This window comes from Onychostruthus taczanowskii, unplaced genomic scaffold, assembly GCF_017590055.1.
Source record: "Onychostruthus taczanowskii isolate IOZ18803 unplaced genomic scaffold, ASM1759005v1 scaffold8, whole genome shotgun sequence".
Taxonomy (NCBI): domain Eukaryota; kingdom Metazoa; phylum Chordata; class Aves; order Passeriformes; family Passeridae; genus Onychostruthus; species Onychostruthus taczanowskii.
Genome location: NW_024505892.1, coordinates 10566398 through 10586026, shown reverse-complemented (window position 1 = coordinate 10586026; position 19629 = coordinate 10566398). Strand labels below are relative to the sequence as shown.

At 40.8% G+C, this 19629-nt stretch overlaps 1 protein-coding gene across 1 annotated transcript in view; it reads left to right on the top strand.

Annotated features, from left to right (window-relative positions):
- The window catches only part of LRP11 (LDL receptor related protein 11), a 66466-nt gene that overhangs the window by 35217 nt on the left and 11620 nt on the right, over positions 1-19629 (top strand). Inside the window, exons 2-5 of the mRNA XM_041424038.1 lie at positions 13033-13597; positions 13754-13787; positions 16659-16687; positions 18286-18446. Of these exons, the coding sequence (XP_041279972.1) occupies positions 13033-13597; positions 13754-13787; positions 16659-16687; positions 18286-18446 (789 nt within the window). The remainder of the gene's footprint in view (positions 1-13032; positions 13598-13753; positions 13788-16658; positions 16688-18285; positions 18447-19629) is intronic.

Sequence of the window (19629 nt, the reverse complement as noted above, 5' to 3'; positions counted from 1 at the left end):
ATTGCTATGAAGAAAGTAAAATTAAAAGCCACGTGGAGCATAATGGAGCACTCACTCTCTCTTTGGTGCCAGAAGCACCAAATGTGTAAGAGAGAACACCCTTGTGAGAATGGAGAGGCTGGCACAACTCTGAGCTTGAGTTCCAGGCTGCCTGCAGGCTTCAGGTAACAACATGCTGGGGTGACAATGACAGTGTGCTTCACCATGTCCCCAACATCTAGATTATCTGCGTCACTCAAATTGAGGAAGCAAGGGGACCACAAGATTTTATTTCCCTCATCTTCCAAGCAGTGTCTCTGTCTCTAATGTCCTGTATCTTCTCCCAGTGAGAACCTGGTTGCTTAGTAAATGCCACACTGACACCCAGCCCTCAAACACACCTCTACTTTGCCTTCTCAACTGTGCTGTGTAGGCAACTGCAAGGCTGCCCCAGCTCATGGAATGTTTTGGCTGCCTGGAGGACTGGGTGGCTTTGTGTGGAGGTAGTGCTAGGTGGTATCTGGGGGACAATATGCAGCTTTCCATGTAAAAGTTTGGGAAAGGGGCTGTGTATGTTTGTAGGCCATGGTTGAGGGGCAGAGATGGGGTAACCTGTGTGCAAATGGGTTGGCAGAAGAAAATTTGGAGCGCAAAGACTCAAGACCTGGCTAAGATTCTTCAGCTCCTTTCCTTCAGCTTGACAGCTGGAGGTGGTCTGGCTTAACTGAAGTCTTCTTGAGCAACTCTTCACACCATGGCAAGCTTGATCCACAAAAAATTCAGAAAAAGGGATGCAGAAAACTCTGGTATCAATCTATGTCTTTCCAGAGTAGACCAGGATAAAAGTGTTGTGTTGTCATTCCTCAAATGAATCACAAATTTTTTTCAATAAAAGCTATGGAAAACTATCAAACAAAATTTCTAAATTCTTATCCCATTATTTTAATGTAGTCAAAGTTCAGAAGGATGCACAAACTTGTCTTAGCTAGACAAGAAATAGTGCAACAGCCTTGGCACCTTACTGGGAGAAGGAGGCAAAACACAGACTTTTCATGACCTTGGTGAGCATGTTAATGTATTCCTTTACTTTCCACTGTACTGTGTATAATAAAGGCTTTACACCCAGAAAAACTCTCTTCTTTTTGCAAAACCAGAATAAATCAAATAAGAGGTTGGGGTTTATTAATAGAATGAAACCCAGATCACATTTAGCTGGGATAAAGTTATGGGCCTGAAAGGGAGACTAGAGGGACACAAGCACGGAGGTCTGGTTGGGAGAGCTGGTCCCAATGTGCAGAGGAAGGAGAAGGGCTGTCCTGTTTGTGGCATGTGCTGTAGAAGATTGTGAAAGGCAGGGCAGGGGAAAAAGTAGTAGAGTGGTTATGCCTTGCTTGGGAGAAACGAGGCATGATGCTGTGGCCTGTTTAAGAGAGACAGGGCACAAGACTATTCATTATCAAACTTGGGGTGTAAGGAATGCAAATTTATTTCTAGTACAAATTAAAGCTACTCCTTAAAGTTCAGAGTCAGACTCTTCCAACAGATCAAGCTCCACTTACTCAGTGTTGTGATCCAGAGCTGGGATATCCTAGGGAAATAAGTGCAAGAACAGCACTGAGGATTTTCTCCAGGATGTCAAAGGTATGGAAAGAATTCACCTAGAGAGAAAGTCATACCATTTTTCAAAAACTGTTGAACATGAAAGTTGTTTAAGCAGATATTCCCTTTATTCTTGTTGTCTAACAAGTGTTATATCCCATAATACCAAAATAATAACACCCCCTTAGATAAATAAACAAAAAAAACAACATGCTATTTCTCAAATTTGAAAGCTGAAAGCATTGTGTAGGCTTGATCCCGGTGTGTCTGGTTTTGGAAAGGCAGCCTGGATTAGCATGGCTGCCTGGATGTTGAAAGGCCATGAGCTAGCTGGGACACAACAGGCGATGGTTGGGCAATATATTGTGAGGATTTGGCAGCTTTGTTACAGGAGAAAATTATACTGGTTATTCATGCAGGCTATTGCTAAGCTCTTTAAAGCAATACACAGATTAAAAAATAATTGAAACAGCTTAAAGGAATAGGAGGATAAATTTGCTGTAATCAAGGGACACATGGTGCAAAAGAAGGCAGGATCCCAAACTCCATTAAGAATAGGCACATGACTAAGTGGTATCCTGACCAAAGGCAATGCCAGCCCATGGATAGGTGTGTTATAGTCACTGAACAGCCTACAGGTGCTTAAGCAATTTTTAAATGTGTACCACATCTGCTGTTGCTTTCTGTGTCAGACCAGTGGAGAAACAAAGACAGAATATCCAGAGGCCATGGAAGACCCAGACATCACGGAGTCAGATCCCAGATTTTAAACAGTCTTTACCTTGAGATGATATTCCATCTCATGACATACTGAATATGGAGTAACACCAAAGAAATGATCCTCAGACTTGAAATTTCAACAACAGCTCGTGGAAAGTGAGTAAGCAAATCTGAAACATCCTATTAATATCATAGTTGATAAAACAACAGTAAAGTCTTTCCCTCTTTGCCATGCATGCTGTAACTAAAACATTAACTGGCTAATGGCACTATTCTTGAAAAAAATATTACAGTATTATTATTATTTTTGAGGAGGATGTTTACTCACAAAAATTGTATTTCCACTAAGGAGAGGAGAGGAGAGTTTTGCTGAAGGAGTTTAAAAATTTTTCTATGAAGTATGGAAATTACCTAAATATATTTCTCCTTGTTTTTTCTTGAAAATAGGTGTTGAGTAACAATTACATAAATAAAATATTATGACACTGTGGTTAAATTACTAATTCATGTAAACATTAAATTACATTATGCTTCTGCCCCTTTTCTTGGGAAAAAAAAAGGGTAAACATATTGTTGTCGCCTCTGGATTGAAAAAATAGATTATAAAAATGGAAAAGCTAAGGAATTAGAGAGGTTTTTTTTAACAACATTAAATGAAGCATATAAACTTTCCTGAGAGCTGTTAAAAAATACCAGAAAACCCTATAGCACATACCATTATCACTTTAATCTACCTCTCAAATAAACTGTCAATCCCACACACTATCCAAACTTTCCATACCATCTGGCAGGAAGTTTATACAGAACCTGAGAAAATTCCTCAGATTCCAGTCTGGATGGACTCAACAGTGTGATTTTTGAGGTTGATCTAACTAAGCAACACATTTGAATACTGTTCCACACATAGCCAAATTTCTTAGCCCTTGGAGAAGACTTTCACTTTTTATACAGAGAAAGGAGAATAGAAAAGAAGAAGTATGCATTCCATTATTTATCTAAGTATTAGGAACCTGAACACTTGTAGACTGTATATTGGCAGAGAGCAAGAGGTTGAAGTCTGGCCCGACTGGAAAAGATCCAGCATGATCTACTCTACAACACTTACTTAGATTAGAAAAACAAATAAATTCAGTAATTTTATCAAAATTATCTATTGCAGTGTGTGCATGCTTTACAATCAAACAATAAAAAATGAGGATGTTCTACAGTCAAGTAGCTCCATAATATCCTATAGCAAAGTCTTCGTAACTCTGCTGAATATTATATGAGTTCCAGTCAGGAATATGAGTTACCAGCACAAGACATCTCACTCAGAGCGCTAACATTACACCAGTGACACAGGCTCAGGATTAGTCCTTTGCTTTTTCTGCAGCTGCTGGAGATGTAAAAATATGGGCAGGCTTTCAACTCCAGAAGTGCCAAGCACATATGCACTACACATTGCACATATGCAATAAATTGACTGTGCAGGGAAATTCTTTTAAAATGGCTTCACGATACAAATCGAATACACTCTTGCTGTGACTCGCACCACTTCGAATCACAATTTCCCAGTTTCAAGTATAAATAACTTCTGTACAACATTAGCAATGGGAAAATCACCTAAGTGAAAAGTATATTGTGTAATGCATTTAAATTGTGTTCTGTCACAACTCTTTACACTGGCTAAAGCGCTGCCTGGTTTAAGTAGGAATGTAGTATCTTCATGAAACAGAATCATAGAATGGTTTGGCTTGGAAAGGACCCTGAAGTTCATCTGGTTTCAAACACCCTGCCATGGCCAGGGACAACTTCCACAGACCAGGTGGCTCAAAGTCCCATCCAACATGGCCTTGAAAACTGCCAGGGATGGTGCATCAGTAGGTTCTCTGGGAAACCTGTTCCAGTGCTTCACCATCCTCACAGTAAGGAATTTCTTTCTAATATCCAACCTAAATTTCCCCGTTCAGTGTGAACCCATTACTCCTCATCCTATCGCTGCAGTTCCTGATGGAGGGGGGGTCCCTCTCCAGCTTCCCTGTAGGACCCCTTCAGATACTGGAAGGCTGCCATGAGGTCTCCATTCTCTTCTCCAGTCTGAATAGCCCCAACTTTCTCAGCCTGTCATCATAGAGGAGTTGCACTAGTGCCCTTATCAACTTCGTGGCCCTCCTGTGGATTTGCTCCAACAGTTCCATGTCTTTCTTATGCTGGGGGCACTGGAGCTGGATGCACTGCTACAGGTGAGGTTTCATGAGAGCATAGTCAAGGGAAAAAATCATCTTCCTTAACTTGCCAGCCACAATTCTTTTGATGCAGCCCAGGATATATACAGATATATCTATATATATATATATATATATACACACAAATATAAAAAATCAGTATTGCTCAAGTCCTCAAGTCCAAGTATTTTCTTTTTCTCTCTAAAAGAAACACAAACTGGTTTGGTCAAACCATGAACCTGCTGGAACCTTCATGTCCTGACATAAGTGAGCTTCAGGGGACTTGTTTCTGGGGGTCTGAAATAAAGTTTCCAGATTAGCTCAGATAAGAAGTACAGAAACTCTGAGAAAATGGTTATTATCCAAATATTTCAAGTCCACATTTGAAGTAATAAAAAGTATTCATGTGCATTTAAAATGTATTTTTCAATAATATTACCAGCCAGCTCTGGAAATTGTAATATGCAATAGGTTGCATATGTATTCAAGCTATGGGTTCTTATAAAATAATAATGAAATCTGAAGTGTTGGGAAAATTTTGAAACTTACACTCCTTGAAACAAAGTCTATATCAAATTTAGGACCTTCTTTGGTTAATGCAACCAGTGATCTTTATTGCACAACTACCCTGGGTAATCTGTATCAAAATGCAGATACTCTCCCACTACAGTGTATATACTGTGAGAACACTTAAATTACAGATGGCTGAGATAAAATGACTGGAATTTTTTATGCTGACACCCTGTGTGTTATTTGCCTAGCCAAGTTTGTCACCTGTGAGGAAACATATGCATCCTTGGAGGCACATACTGGAGAACAGTAGGAAGAACATTGGAGAATGATTTACATTCAAATCATTTTGCCTCAAGCTTCAATACTGTGATTTGCAGCCCAATTTAAAGAAAATCCCACTCTCTCATCTGTCTAAGTTAATTTAACAGCCCTCCTGCTTTGAAGTCCAGAAAGACTTTTTTAATAAGGATAGAAGTAAAATGCTTGGGATAATACTCATATAAGAGCTCCAATTAACACGCCAGTTATGGCAAAAACCTAAAACCCATTTCTCCACTGGTAGCAAAGCAGAAACACCACTATACCACACCACTGATTTCATCTGGAGAAATTTGTGTGTGTGTGACCTACAATGCAACTGCTGGAATTGTACAGTCAGGGTGTTTAAGATATCCAAACACAGAAATCAAAAGCAAACACAGTCAGCTCAACAGCAAAAGAGGAACTGAATTGTACTGAGTGAGAAAGAAGACAACATTTTTAATTATTCAATGCAATGACCTCAAAGTGTGTTATTAATATTAATTAATTTTTCTGTTGCAACTCTCCATTTATAGATATCTCTTAGCACTTCCAATTTGCAAATAAGAGATGCAGGTTTTGAATCTGACCCAAAGACAACTAAAGCCAGCAGAAGACTTTTGTCAGAGCTGGGAGGACAAGCTATGTGATCTGCTCTCCAAGACAGAGAGAGGATCTACCCATCTTTTGTACACCTTCAGACTAAGAAAATACATTGTGCTTCCAGCTATCATGGGTTCTTTTTTTATGCCTGCAACAGAAAAATACATTAGGTCCTACTTCTTTGACAAAAGACCAGCTAGGCAAACCAATGTGGCAAGGCCATAAGCTGTCGCTTCAATTTTTAAAAATAAAGTGAAAACTTAAGAATAGTCTTCTACTGTTTTTTAACAAGGTTCAGAATTCCTGTACATGAATTTTATCATCTTTTCACCTAATCATGGCTGTGTGCACTTAAGACAGCAGCAGGACAGGAACGCATCAACTCAGGTGACTGACTGAACCAAACTGCACATTTTCCCAGTGCTAGCTGATTTACTAAACCAGCCAATGCATTCTCAGTGTTAAGAGACAAAGCTGTATCCAAGGAATTGCTTTAGAAATGTCACTGAGAGATCTATTCGCTGTAACACAATGGGTTAAAATTATGTGCAATGATTTTTACACACATTACCATTATTTAACATCCCCAAGAAAACAGCAGAAAACACAGGAGTCTGGAAGAAAATGGAGGTATATTTGAGCTTACAAGGAGTTTTGTTTTTTGCAGTGGAGGTTACGAGGAAGCTGACTCCTTGCAGCTGTCCAGTCAGCTCATGATTTTTACTGTCACCAGTAAAGTAAACATTATCATCATTATATTTCTGTTTTCCTGTAAAATCAAGATACAAAGGCTCTGCTGCCACTGCAAAACATTCTCAAAGAGTTTGGAAACTGCCAAAAAGGAAGAAGTGCTGAGAAGTTCAAAACTATTCATGTAAGAGGAGCATACTAAATGATAGAGTGCATAAATGAAGAATTCCATATAAAACTGCTCCCAGTGACCAACTCTTTGGCTTCTTTTTGTCCTTTCTACAAAAATCGTGAGGGATCACTTACAAAAAAGGGTGTGTTGGTAGTTACATCCAATATATTTGCTTATTCAGTGGCATCTGCGGAGCCCGCTATTATTTTGCAACCTGTTTCAAAATCTTGACATTATTGATCAATGTCAGGGCTGCCACCAGCTCCCATTGACTCACTAATCATGAGTGTATTACCCAACTGATTTTTATCACCATGCTGTGCTGAAGAAGAATCCATGGCTGAAATAGCAATGAGTAATTTTTTCAGCTAGATATTTTCATTCTGGGAAGTGATCCTTTGTAGTTTTATGCATATAAAAACTTCATGCATTTCAAAAAAATCCTCAAAAAACGCAAGCATAAAGGAATTGGGCTGTCAGTTCTGTATATTCAGAGAGTACATTAAATAGTTTTCTACACTTTCAATATGCAGTAGGATTTTTTTTCAATGACTGGTGGACACAGCTTATACAAATCTTTGTTTGGCTAACACATTGGAGCACAAGTTGTTCTGCTACAGTACAAATACAGACAGAGACAATGTCTTCAAAGGTTATATTATGCTGACTGTAAAAAAATTCATATTATTGATTCATCTTTCTTCTCTCAGCTGTTCCTCTCTTAATGATGCTGTTTACAAGGCAAATTAATTTTTCTGCTCCTAGCTTAACCTGGGCTCTGGCTGTTAAATTAGGTTTTTGCTGTTTGCAAATCATTGGTAACCTATTTCTACAGAACTGGCTGAAATTCTGGGTAAAAATCTGTAGCTCTAATCCTAACTAACCCTTTCCCTGAGAAGTACTTTATTTATTTTTTTTTTTAATAACTGTCCTTCATCTTTCAGAATGTGTTTTTGCAGGTTTAATGCCCCAAGAAGCAGATGCCACTGCTGTTGCACTGACCAGAAGGATGCTGAAGGACTATTTGGTGGATTCCAGTTGAAAAGAAATGTGTTTTTCAAAGATCCAGCAAAGATATGTGGTAAGAGTGGTATTATGCTGTCAGCAATACTCGGATTTATTTGCTTAGCTTTACCCTACCTCTCTTTTTACCCTGCCTGATTTTGAGTTTGGTGAAACAATCAGTTCACCCTAGTAATGACTTAGGAGAAGAAAGCAAGGAGCATGGTGATTATGTGACCTCAGAGGGAATTTCACCTTACACCAGTTAATAAACACTGCTAACTTCACTTTACAGAAATGGCTCCCCTCTTCTCACCCCTACCCGTCCTTGTTCTTTACAAGGAGAGGTTTTTGTTATTTTTTAGGAATATTTATCTCAGCAGCAGAACCTCAGTGCCTTTGCCAGCAGCGTATCTGTGCTGATACCACGTGGTGCCTGGCTGATGCTGTGCAGTCGATTATGCAGTATCTGGGCAGAGAAGCAATCGCAGCACGTATGAACGTAACGTTAAAGCAATCACCTGATGCCTCAGCCCGATCCTTACCTCTGCTGCTAGTGGGGAAGCATCTCTAAAATGCAATCTCCTGCCTTTTTTTTTTTCATTCTCTGTCTCCTTCCCAGTTTTGTAGTAAAATACTTGCTTTTTGTTAGGCACAAATGCAGTCAGGCATATCGAAAGGAGGGGAACTGTTAATAACACTCTACTTCATGAATCAGGAGAGCTCTCATTTTTAGTGCACTGGTATTTAATACAGCAGTAGAAAGACAAGCACAATTATACACACTCATACACATTCCAAAGACAGGGCATGACTGTTTTCCTCTCCTTTAAAAGGGCAAGGAAAACAGGTTTACCATACCTGGACTAAAACCATCTCAATCTGGAACCTGTCATACCTTTTTAATTTACATCATAATGGGAAGTTCATAAAATCAATATTATATGAAGCATTTTCAGGATCACATTTACGTTTTTCATTCTGGAATTTGAAAAACTATTCCTCCTGCTGTTTGCATAGCACTGGTACCACAGCATTACACAATTTTGCTCGAGAGGGATGTGAAATACTAAAAAAGACAAAACACAAAACCTGAGTTTAATACCTGAGTTAATTCCTTTGCCTCCACTCTAACATTTAACACCCTATCTTCTGTTATTTATGCAGAACTCCTCTTACTCTCACGGTCAGAAACCTGAATTGTCAAGCTGCAAAGAAAAGGTTATCACTTCAATTCATTTGTGGGCAAATTGCTCAAACTTAGCTGTCAATCAACAGTCCACTCCAGCATCTGAGCTGATTTGTATCTGTCACGGGTGTTTGCTCGACAGATTCTCACAAGCAAACTGGAGCAGAGAAAATGTGTCTAATGATAACATCACGCCGACAACACGTTTTCTGCAGATCACATTTGCATTATGTGTTTACTGTTTGCAGAGCGTCTGGAAGACGTCAAATGAAAAGGAAGATATGTTTCTTTTTCTGTGCACATATTCCAACAAAAAAACTCCCGAACAACAACAACAAAAAAAAAAAAAAAAAAAAAAAAAAAAAAAAAAAAAAAAAAAAAAAAAAAAAAAAAAAAGAAAATCATGACTCCATAGGAAAGCACTTCAGATGAGGAAGCCTAGATATAACCTTTGCCTTTTCTTCCTGCTCCCTTTCTACGTATTCCATTTCTTTTCATCCTACTCCATTGCCTTTCTGTCCCCTGCTTTTTTAATTCCTATTATTCTGTTACTTTGGAAAAAATCAACTAAAGGAAGAGAAAAGCAGATGCACTCAGACTCTATTCCCATAGTTTCAGCTATTTTATGAATTTTGAATATGAATAGAGATTGAAACTAATCAACAGATGGTTGGAAACATGAATATTCATTAATTCTGAAATCCTGTATTATTTTGCCAGGTATTGTCTGGATGTAAAGAATATATGTGTAGTCTAATCTCCACTTTTGGAAAAGAAATCTAGCAGTCTCTTTAGCTGTCCCACGCCTGATGAAGTGGACATTTTGGACAATAAACTGTGGTACATGCATGTATCCTTTGAAAAGAAATAAACAAACAAACAAACAAACAAAAAGTAAAATCTGACAAATATCTTTATGAATCTCTAAGGCCCTCTGCATGAAAATCAGCCATCCCAAAATTTCAATTTGATGAGAGACAGGAATGAACTATTTTTAGTGTTACTATAAGCCAACTATTAGTTTTGATCTGCAACTCCAAAACCCAAAGAAAAGCTGAGGCATTCACAACAATGATCCAGTAAAGAAATGTGAAATTAAGTAGTTATGAATTCTATGATTTCCCTTAGGCAGACATTGATGTTTAGCAGCAATCTGTTGTATATAAGTAATAAGCTGCTGCCACCTTCTGAAAAAAGCTCAGCATGACTACAAATGCCATCTTTCTCACCATACACATTCTGAGCCAAGAAAACTGGGCAACAAAGCAAGTTCTCCTCCAGCATCAATTGAAAAAAAAAATCTGCTGCACTTAGAAATTCTTGCTCAAGAAGCTAATCAGAGAGTGGTATCAACACTTCCATGCAAAAATGTAAGCATGCCATCTTTATCCTAACTTAGGATAAGGATCCTACTAACTTTCAAACCAGTAAATGTGACACTAAAGGAAGACAATAGGACTGTGACCACCCTTTAGCCAAATCCTTCTTTATCTTTTAAATGCTCACCTGCTTGAACAAGAGTCTACTCTCCTTGGAGATATCTCCCAAGCACAGCTTCCTCACTATAAAGCATTAGAAAGTTATCATTTTTCTTTGTGTTTTCTGCAAGAACCTGCTACTTCAGTGTTCCACTTCTGAAAACCAGGGATCAACTTTCTGGTAGAACTGGATGCAACATGGATGATGGGATGAGCAACCCTCTGTGCCCTATAAATGGGCTCCCACTAACCAACGCTGGCTGTGTGTTCATGCAGAGCAGGGAGCTTCTGCTCAAACAGTGTAGTTCCAAATTTTTGATCATTCTGAGTAGGGATGACATGGTGCATTTTTTCCTCTGCCATCTTCAGTGTGCACCATGCTGGTGTGAGCTTTATTTTGGTTTATATTCTGGAGGCAAAAAAGACCAATCTGACAGATCGGTCCGCGTCTCACAAACGGGATGGGACCCTGACTGGTTGCAGACTTAGGATTTATTATCTGTCTGTGTCATACAAGCAAAAAGCAAGAGACACAGGAAAATAACAACATTCATGCAAATCCAGATCAGAGACAAGATGGTAGCTTATGCAAAGCCTTTCTCTACATATTCTTTGAACCAATAGCATAAAAGAAAAGGTGTAAAGTCATTATACTCTAACCAATAAGAAAAGGACCCACGTGGGTTTAACATTAACAAAAGGACTTCTATAAACCTCAAACAATACACAATAATTCATTATTTAAGATGGAAACTTTTTCTATCTTTGCAAAGCCTGTATCTAGAACTTCTCTCATCTTGAACTATCAATAAGTTCTTGTTCTTTATTGTTTTTTATGATAAATATAAATGTATTCACTTGGTTTTTAACTCTTATTTCCCATGAGAAGGTTTAGAAATTTCCCAGCCTTTCTTAGCTTTGTGTCTACTTTCTGAGGCCTTTTTCCACTTTCTAAAGTCTTTTACCTTTTTACATTCCTACAGTGTTGGAGGGTACAAAATCAGAGCAGCAGCAAACCAGTGTCATCTCTAGCAAATTAGTGCATCACAGTCAGTACCTCTGTTATGACTAGATTAATCACCTCTCCAACATATTCCTAAAAATAAAATTGTGGCATTTTAGCCTGATTTTCAAAGAAAATGAGGATTATACCATCTGACTGTCTAGCTTCTCCATCTTCCTGTAATCTTTGAATGTTTTGATCAGTTTCAACTAAAATTGACGGGAAATTGAAAGTGTCAAAAATACAATTTATAGAAATTTAGAAAGCCCAGAGCGCACATAGCCAGAAAAAATCAGTCTTCAACAGTTGCACTGCTGACAGGCCAACATGCTTCAATGAATCACTGAACTACAGTTCTGTGATTTGGGAGAGGAGGATCATAACACAAACTACAAGCTGCATGTGAATTTCCTGGGCAACACCCATGAAATCACTCCATGATAGCAGAATATTAAAGTGGATTTGTTTTGGAGGCAATTCTGAGTTATGCTGGGAACATGGCATAAAACAAGCCAAAAATATGAAGGAATACAAAGATGTCTTAAAACAATTCCAATATGGTGGTTTTTTGTTTGTTTTTTTTTTTTTGCTAATTATTCTAAACATCCTGACATAATGATATTTTTGAGGCAGCTATTAAGCTTTTTTCCAGTAATTAAAGAAATGAATGAGTCTGCTTGAAGATGCTTGGAAGAATGAACCAAATGAAAATGAAAACACAGAGCTATCACTTGACCTGTTACGACATCCCTTAGTACTCAGCTCAAAATCCATCACCACTTCTCTACATTTACAGGCAAGCTTATGTTTTTCAGTGCCCGTAGACAGGTCTCAATGTGCCATTCTAGCACTTTGAAGCTCCATGCATCTGACAAAAAATAACAAAGCAGCTGTTTTGAAGGATTGCTGATTTCCAGGGATAATAGTTAATAATTTGTGTTACAGAATCAACAATATTTTCATGATAAAACAGATGTTGTTGTGACAGATGCAAAACTGATTAATTTAATTGCAAGTATTTTTCTGAAACCCATTTAGCAAAGACTTCAAAAACTTGCATGGGGAGTTCTTCACCATTGTTTTGGGTGGTTAAGATCCTATCTGGGATTTTTTTTTTTTTTTTTTTTTTGCAGGTCAGGAGGCCACAGCTTTGCACATTATGTTTTTGATTACTGGCTTTCTTTTTTTGTAATTTCCAAACAGAAATGCCATGCCTGGGATGGAGTCTTCTGCAATTTCTTTTTTGTTCCCTCAGGTTCCAGTGACCCCTACCCAACCCCGTATGGAGTCATAGAACAGTCGAATCACAGAATTTTAAGGGCTTCCACAGAATGGAAGGGACCTTAAAGGTCATTTAATCCCAAACTCCCTGCCATGGGCAGGAACACCTTCAACTAGACTAGATTGTGCAAGGCCTTATCCAATCTGGCCTTGAACACTTTCAGGGTTGGGGCATCCACATCTTCTCTGGGCAACGTGTTCCAGTGCCTCACCACCCTCACAGCAAGAATTTCTTTCTAACATGAATCTTAAAATTACCCTCTTCCAGTTTGACCCCCTCGCTCCTGCTCCTATGACAGCGGCTCCTGAAGGAATGTCGCTGTGGGGGGCGGTCCCGGGGCGGGGCCCGCCGGAGCTGTTCGGGGCTGCGGGTGCTGAGCGCGGCCGCTCCGCCTGGTGCAGCCGGGCGGGGCCGGCGCCTCCCCGCGCCGCGCTCGCAGGGGGTGGGCGTGGAGACGCTGCTGGAGGAGTTCCGCCGGCAGCTGCAGCAGGAGGAGCCGGGACCGCCGGCGACAGCGGGCGGCGGAGGGGGCGGCGGGGAGCGGTGCGGCGGAAGCGGCGGCTTCTCGGCCAGGCCCGACTCCATCATCCGCACCAAGGACTCCATCGCGGCCGGCGCCACCTTCCTGCGGGCGCCCGGCGCCGTGTCGGGCTGGCGGCAGTGCCTGGACGCCTGCTGCGCCGAGCCGCGCTGCACGCTGGCCGTGGTGCAGGGGCCCGCCCGCCCGCGGGGCACGGCGGCCGAGCCGGGCTGCTACCTCTTCAACTGCACGCACCGCGGCCGGCCCGTCTGCCGCTTCGCCCCGCACCGCGGCTACAGCTCCTACAGCCGCCGGACCGCCGGCGGCGCCGCGCCGCCCACGGGTAAGCGGCTTGCGCGGCGGGAAGGGCCGCAGGGAGATGGCGGCGCTGGGGCGGCGGGGCCGCGGAGCCGCGGGGAGCGGGCGCCGTCCGTGCGGCTGCCCCGGCGCCGGGAGCCCGCTCCCGGGTCGTGGGGCGTCGCCGGTGGGAGGACGGGAGAGGAGAACGGGGCTGCGGCGTGCCGTTCGGCGGTGTTCCCTGGGCCGGGAGGGGCGGCCCGGCCGTGCCCGAGGGACCCTTACCAAGGTGTGTGAATACCTTAAGGGAAGGGGGTTCCAAGAGGATGCTTCCAGGCTCTCCTTGTTGTGCCTTGCGATAGGACAAGAGGAAAGAAACTGATGCAGAGGAAGATCCTGCTGAACATGAGGGAGAACTTCTTTACTGTGCGGGTATCACGCACTACAGCAGGTTGCCCAGAGAGGTTGTGGAGTCTTCCTCACCGGAGATACTCAAAAACCGTCTGGACTCAATCCTGTGCCGTGTGCTGTGGGACGACCCTGCTTGAGCAGGGAGGGCGGACCAGATGACCCACTGTGATCCCTTCTGACCTGACCGCTTCTGTGAGGGCTTTGGGGCTGTTTGGACTTGGGGAAACCCATTCCTCAACATCTCTGCCTCTGCAGAGCCCTTGGTGGGGCACTGTGCCAGCCAGCCAGTGGCTGGGAGCCAGCCAGTGGGATGTGCATGGCCCCACACTCCCTGGGGAACCAGAGAAGTCCCAGCTCCCCAGGAAGTGTGCATATTGGGCACCTTCAAAAGCATGAAGTGCTTTTTTCCCCAGCTATGCCATAACCTGGTGCATAGCCTGAGAGCTAGCACATGCTGGTCTTGGGGTGCTGTCCAAATGTCATTGCCTAAGACAGCTTCTTACTCACTTAAATCACGATTTTTCATGCTTAAGAACTCAAGAGCTATACTGAAGAAGACAAGGGTACCTCACCAGAAGTCCAGACACAGCATGGACATTCTCAACAAACACCTCTGGAAACTAGACCACATCAAAAGCAGCAGTTTGTTCAACTCTGAAGCATAGTTAAGAGCAATATTATCCAGAGCAAGCAGCTGTAGATGAAAACAAATCTGGATTTCTAAATTTGGAGTCTGTTTCCTAGCACCTGATTCAAAGAATTTGTTTGCCTTCCCCCACCTCCTGTTGTTAAACAGTCTCCTGTTAACTAATTTTGACTTAATTTCATTATCTCTGTGGACAATACTTTCCCAAATGTCATCTGCATCTTACTCAGCAATAGATCTCATCTGAAGTAGATTAGTCACTGTATGCAACAGGAAGAAAACCTGGTAAAAACAGTGTCCAGATGTGCCTGCTGTTACTGCTCTCTTGGGAGGGGAGATGTCAGGCTTGAGGTCCATTCAGTCCAGGGGCTCAGCTCAAGTTGTAGAGGCATTATGATTCCTAAATATTTTTTGCAAAGTGCATGGGCAGGTAGATTAGAGCTATAAGGAAGGATATTATGAAGTAGAGATGAGGCAAGCTTAACACCGAAGAAACCCAAGGTGTGATTTTGACATTTTGAACAGGAGGAGTATTAGTTCCACAGTATTATTTATGTAACAGCTTCGTGGTAGTTGTATTTCATAAGCCTGTATGCAGTTGCATGATAAAAGGCTTAAGATGAGATTTTGCATCAAGTCACACAGAATTAGGCTTCATTTTGAACTGCCTTAATTCTATTAAAACCTATTAGAAACTAATTTAGGGTGCAGTTATGGCACAATATAAATAATATATTGTACAAATGATGCTCTGTCTATTAGAAATCTTGAATTTCTTGAATTCGAGTTCTTGAATTCTGGAGTTCTTAAATGCTTTACCTTTTTAGCAGATTTTCTGACTACCAGCTCTGGACTTGCAAGGCAATTTCAGTTCCTAGTCTGCAAATTGCTCTGTGTCCTGTTGGTTTTATTTAAAAGTCTGCCTTGTGGGTGATGGTGGTATTGGAAACAGGGGATTATGATTTCTTAATGCAATTACACTGGAGCTGAAACAAAGCCACAAAGGAGAATGAACTTTTATTTAAACATCTGTCAGATATGACATAGACCAGGAGAGATAAAATTAAGATTGAATTATTTTGCTCTGATGTTTTGTTACCAGTGCATTCTTGAGTTACATTGAAAACAATTTGGACAACAGGATGATGAAGGCTCATTGTTTTTCCTTTCTGTCACCCCATGAATGACTTTAAGAAAATTAGGAAAGAACTTTTCATTTCAAGATTTTTTTCCATGAGGAGATGACATTTTAGCTGCTCCTTGTTTTGTTTTTTCTTTCAGACTGCTTTTTTCTTGAGTCTTCTGCTGTTTTCCTTCTGATACACGAAACCAACATTTACCCACAGAAGTGGTGCCCTCATAATTGCAAAATATTTCTGTGCATTTGGATACAGTGATCTCTAAGATCACTAGTGGTGAGCAATGGGAGGATTCAGCATCAAGGTAGACTAATACCAAACACATTCAGGAGTTGGCAGTGAAATAACCTTTCATAACAAAGCCTTCATTCAGAAAATTAGTTGGAAGCTTCATTACTGGCAGGACTAGTCTGTATAAAGGGTGGAGAGAGCAGAATAAATAAAAAGCAGGATGAAAAAAAAAACCTTTTTTGTTGGGTCCCAAAGAAAAAAGTGTTTCACCCCTTTTTCTAGAAAGCAGCCAGCTCCAGCATCTCAGAGTGTTGACCTGGTATTTCAGTTCCATACTGCTTATTTGCATTCAACTGAAATGCAAGTTGAAAGAAGAAGTTGAGATTAGTTTTTGCTGACCTGTGGCTTATAGTGCTTTATTCCCACAAGTGGTGGCTGCAAGTGGCTCCAGTGAATTTGTCTCCTTAGTTTTTTATGCTGACTTCTTATCCCTAGGATTTGGAGGTGTTTTGCTCTCTAAGAATCATGTGAAGAAAAAGCAAAGAAAACTTTGCTATGGAAAAAGAATCTTCAGCTCAATAGGCTGTCTCTTCCCATGCCATATGTCTCTATCAGGTCAAATTTTCCTTTTTGCCATTGATTTACTTTTCTGAAGATGATCTGGTGGCTTACAAGCAAAGGATGGTACCTCCATCTTTTGGGACTAGAGGTCTGTGTGGTCACTCACTCATCTTTAACAAAGGGCATGAATTTCTGTGACTGACTTACATGGTCCTTCCTTTGCAACTCATGCTGCTGGAGTATAAAGTTAGTCCAGGAAGAAAATATCCTCATTGCTTAGGGGAATTAGGGCTTGTTTCTGCTCCTGCAGGCCATTGATCAAGTAATTTAAACCAGACAGGTGACATAAAACTCCTCTCCAAGATAGAAGCCAAAGGCTGGGCTGTGCTGTTTGAGACCCAGGTCACTTTCTTTTTGACAGTTATTTGTAAAGTAAGTAACTGTGTGAAGTCTTTATGTAACTCATTTTTATAAAATAAAAATTGCTCTGGCACCATAATGATGGTGTTTATTAGCAATTAATTTTGAGGTTTTATTAACAATGAGTTTTGGGTTTTTTGCACCTAGATGGTTTTTTTAAACAAAGTTGCTTTTGAGAAGTGAGCGTATACAAATTAGGCAAAGCTGCCTTTGTCATCGGATGAGTAAGAAACATTTCATTCTGTTATTATAGAAAGTAGTTATTGTATGTTTTCCTAACTTTATACAATTACCTTGACATTTTCTATTTCTGACCTACTGCTGAAAAAAACAAGAAATAAGAATTTTGCAGTTTAGTCATAGATGAACAGTTGTCCCACTGCTCCCATGAGCTCCAAGGCTTCATGCATTTGATGATACTGTTGAAGAGCATGTGCAAGGAAGATTCCCCATGCTGATGGGGACCTTTCCTTGTGCAGCTCTTCCCACACCAAGTTCAGTTACAACCTTGATTTCAGTAACTGCTCTTCTGAGCATAACATCAATATCCTTTCCAGGGTATCCTTTGCAGGGGTTGAAGAGCAGAGAGCACCCTGGCACTTCAGGGTGCCCAGAGAAGGAATGACACTTGGGTGGGGAATGGTAGAAAGATACAATCTTTGGGTTAGACTTTTGTTAGTCTAACCCAAAAGCTTGTGGTCTGATTGGCAAAAGTACTTACTACACACAGTTTTAATCGGTAAAGATTGTACTTTGAATATAAATAAATATTCTGAAAATTGAGCTTTCAATATCTTAAATGAGGCACTTAAAATTGGTGGTGTCTGATGAATTTTAATCATGTGCACTGCTTCATCAGTGTGCCCCCTTATGCTAAGTCTGACATTCCTATAATGATGTATTATAAATAGGGAGTAGAAGCCTATTGAATTAAGCAGAGTACTATAAAAGGTATAAAAAAAGTGATGTAACTGCCATCTGTATGTAAGTCATATTTAAACCTATTTTCCTTAGTTCAGATTTAAAAAGTACACTGATGCTAATAATCCTGTTTGCTGTATTGCTGAAACATCCAGGTACCTAGAGGGGTTTTCTATGCCATGTGCTTCTAATGTTAATTCCTGGAGACATCGTAGGACAGTTAACTAAAATAGAAGCACATACTACTTTGCCTAACAAAGTGTGTGCAAATGAACATGTTCCTCTTTCAGAAAGTTGCACAGAGGTGAAACAATACCTTAACCAAGAAAGAAAAGTGTTTTATATAAATAATCACTCAGCCTCCCCTCATAAATAACTGATCTTCTCTTCTTTTTGTTGAAGAAGAAGACTACGATGAGCCTCCACAGTGTAGGGCGGGCCAAGACATTGTGCTGCAGTCACCTGTGGACTGGGTGCTTTTGGATGGCCGGGAAAGCTCCGATGACCATGGAATTGTGCACTATGAGTGGGCGTTGCTGCAGGGTGACTCATCGATTGAAATGCAGGTACATGTGCAGCCCCCCTTGTGGCCAGTTACTTCCAGATTGTTGTGTATTGATGCAGGACCACCCCCAGCCAGGGAATAACGTGCAATGACTCCATGATTTAGAAGACAATTGCTTTATTAAGCTATACTATATTATACTATACTATCCTAAAACTATACTATACTACTACTAAAGAAAAACCCATGACCCCTTACCAGACAGTCACGGTACAGTTTTTACCTAATTGGTCAATCAATGCAAACAGCCATCACTGGAGTCCAATTAAGAAATCATTCTTCAGTAAACAATCTCCATAACACATTCCACTTGTGCCAAACAACAGGTGCAGCAAGTCGAGACAAGAATTGTTTTTTTTCTTTCTCTGAGCTTTCTCACTGCCTTGCCCAGGAAAAATCTTGGGAGGGAGAATTATGTCTCTCTCTGTTCAAAGAATGTCAATACCACAGTTGTTTTCAAGTTTTAAATGTACAGCTAAAAACATTTAATATATACAACTCTGTCTGCCAGGCACCAAAATTAGGATGTCTTTACCTGAACATTTATTTCACAGAAATATAGAGCAGCCCAGGTTGGAAGGGACCTCAAAAGATCATCTGGTCCAACTGTTTGTGGGACAAGGAGCCTCAATGAGATTATTTTATCTGTCCAATCCCATCCTGAAGACCTCCAATCAAAGAGACTACACTGTATCCCTGGGTAGTTCCAGTGATTATTTCTAGTGGCTTACACAGTTAATCCCTTTCCTGGATGGCATGGGACAGCTAGCAGCAAAAAAGCAGATAATAATACTCCACTGGATTTGAGCTCTGCTTTATTTGTACTCGCTGCACTTGATTTTCAGCTTCTGTCACCCCAGTTAGAGACCCCTCAGTAATTCAGTTACTAAAAATAATAAGGGATTTTCACCACCAGTCTCCTGTCAGTGCTTATGGAGAAGCTACAAAGAAACATGATGAAAACATTATGACATATTTTATCTGTACATTTTCTGTTGCGCTTTGATTTCAAATTAAAATGAAGAGAGCAATTCTTCATTTTAGTCTTTTTTGTGAATGCTGTAGGATCAGCAGAAAAAGAAAAAATATCTCAAGTCCACTGACCTTACTCATAGTCTGCTCACAGCCTACAACATCCAGGGCACACTGGGAACTCCACCTAGAGCAGGAAGGATATGTAGAGG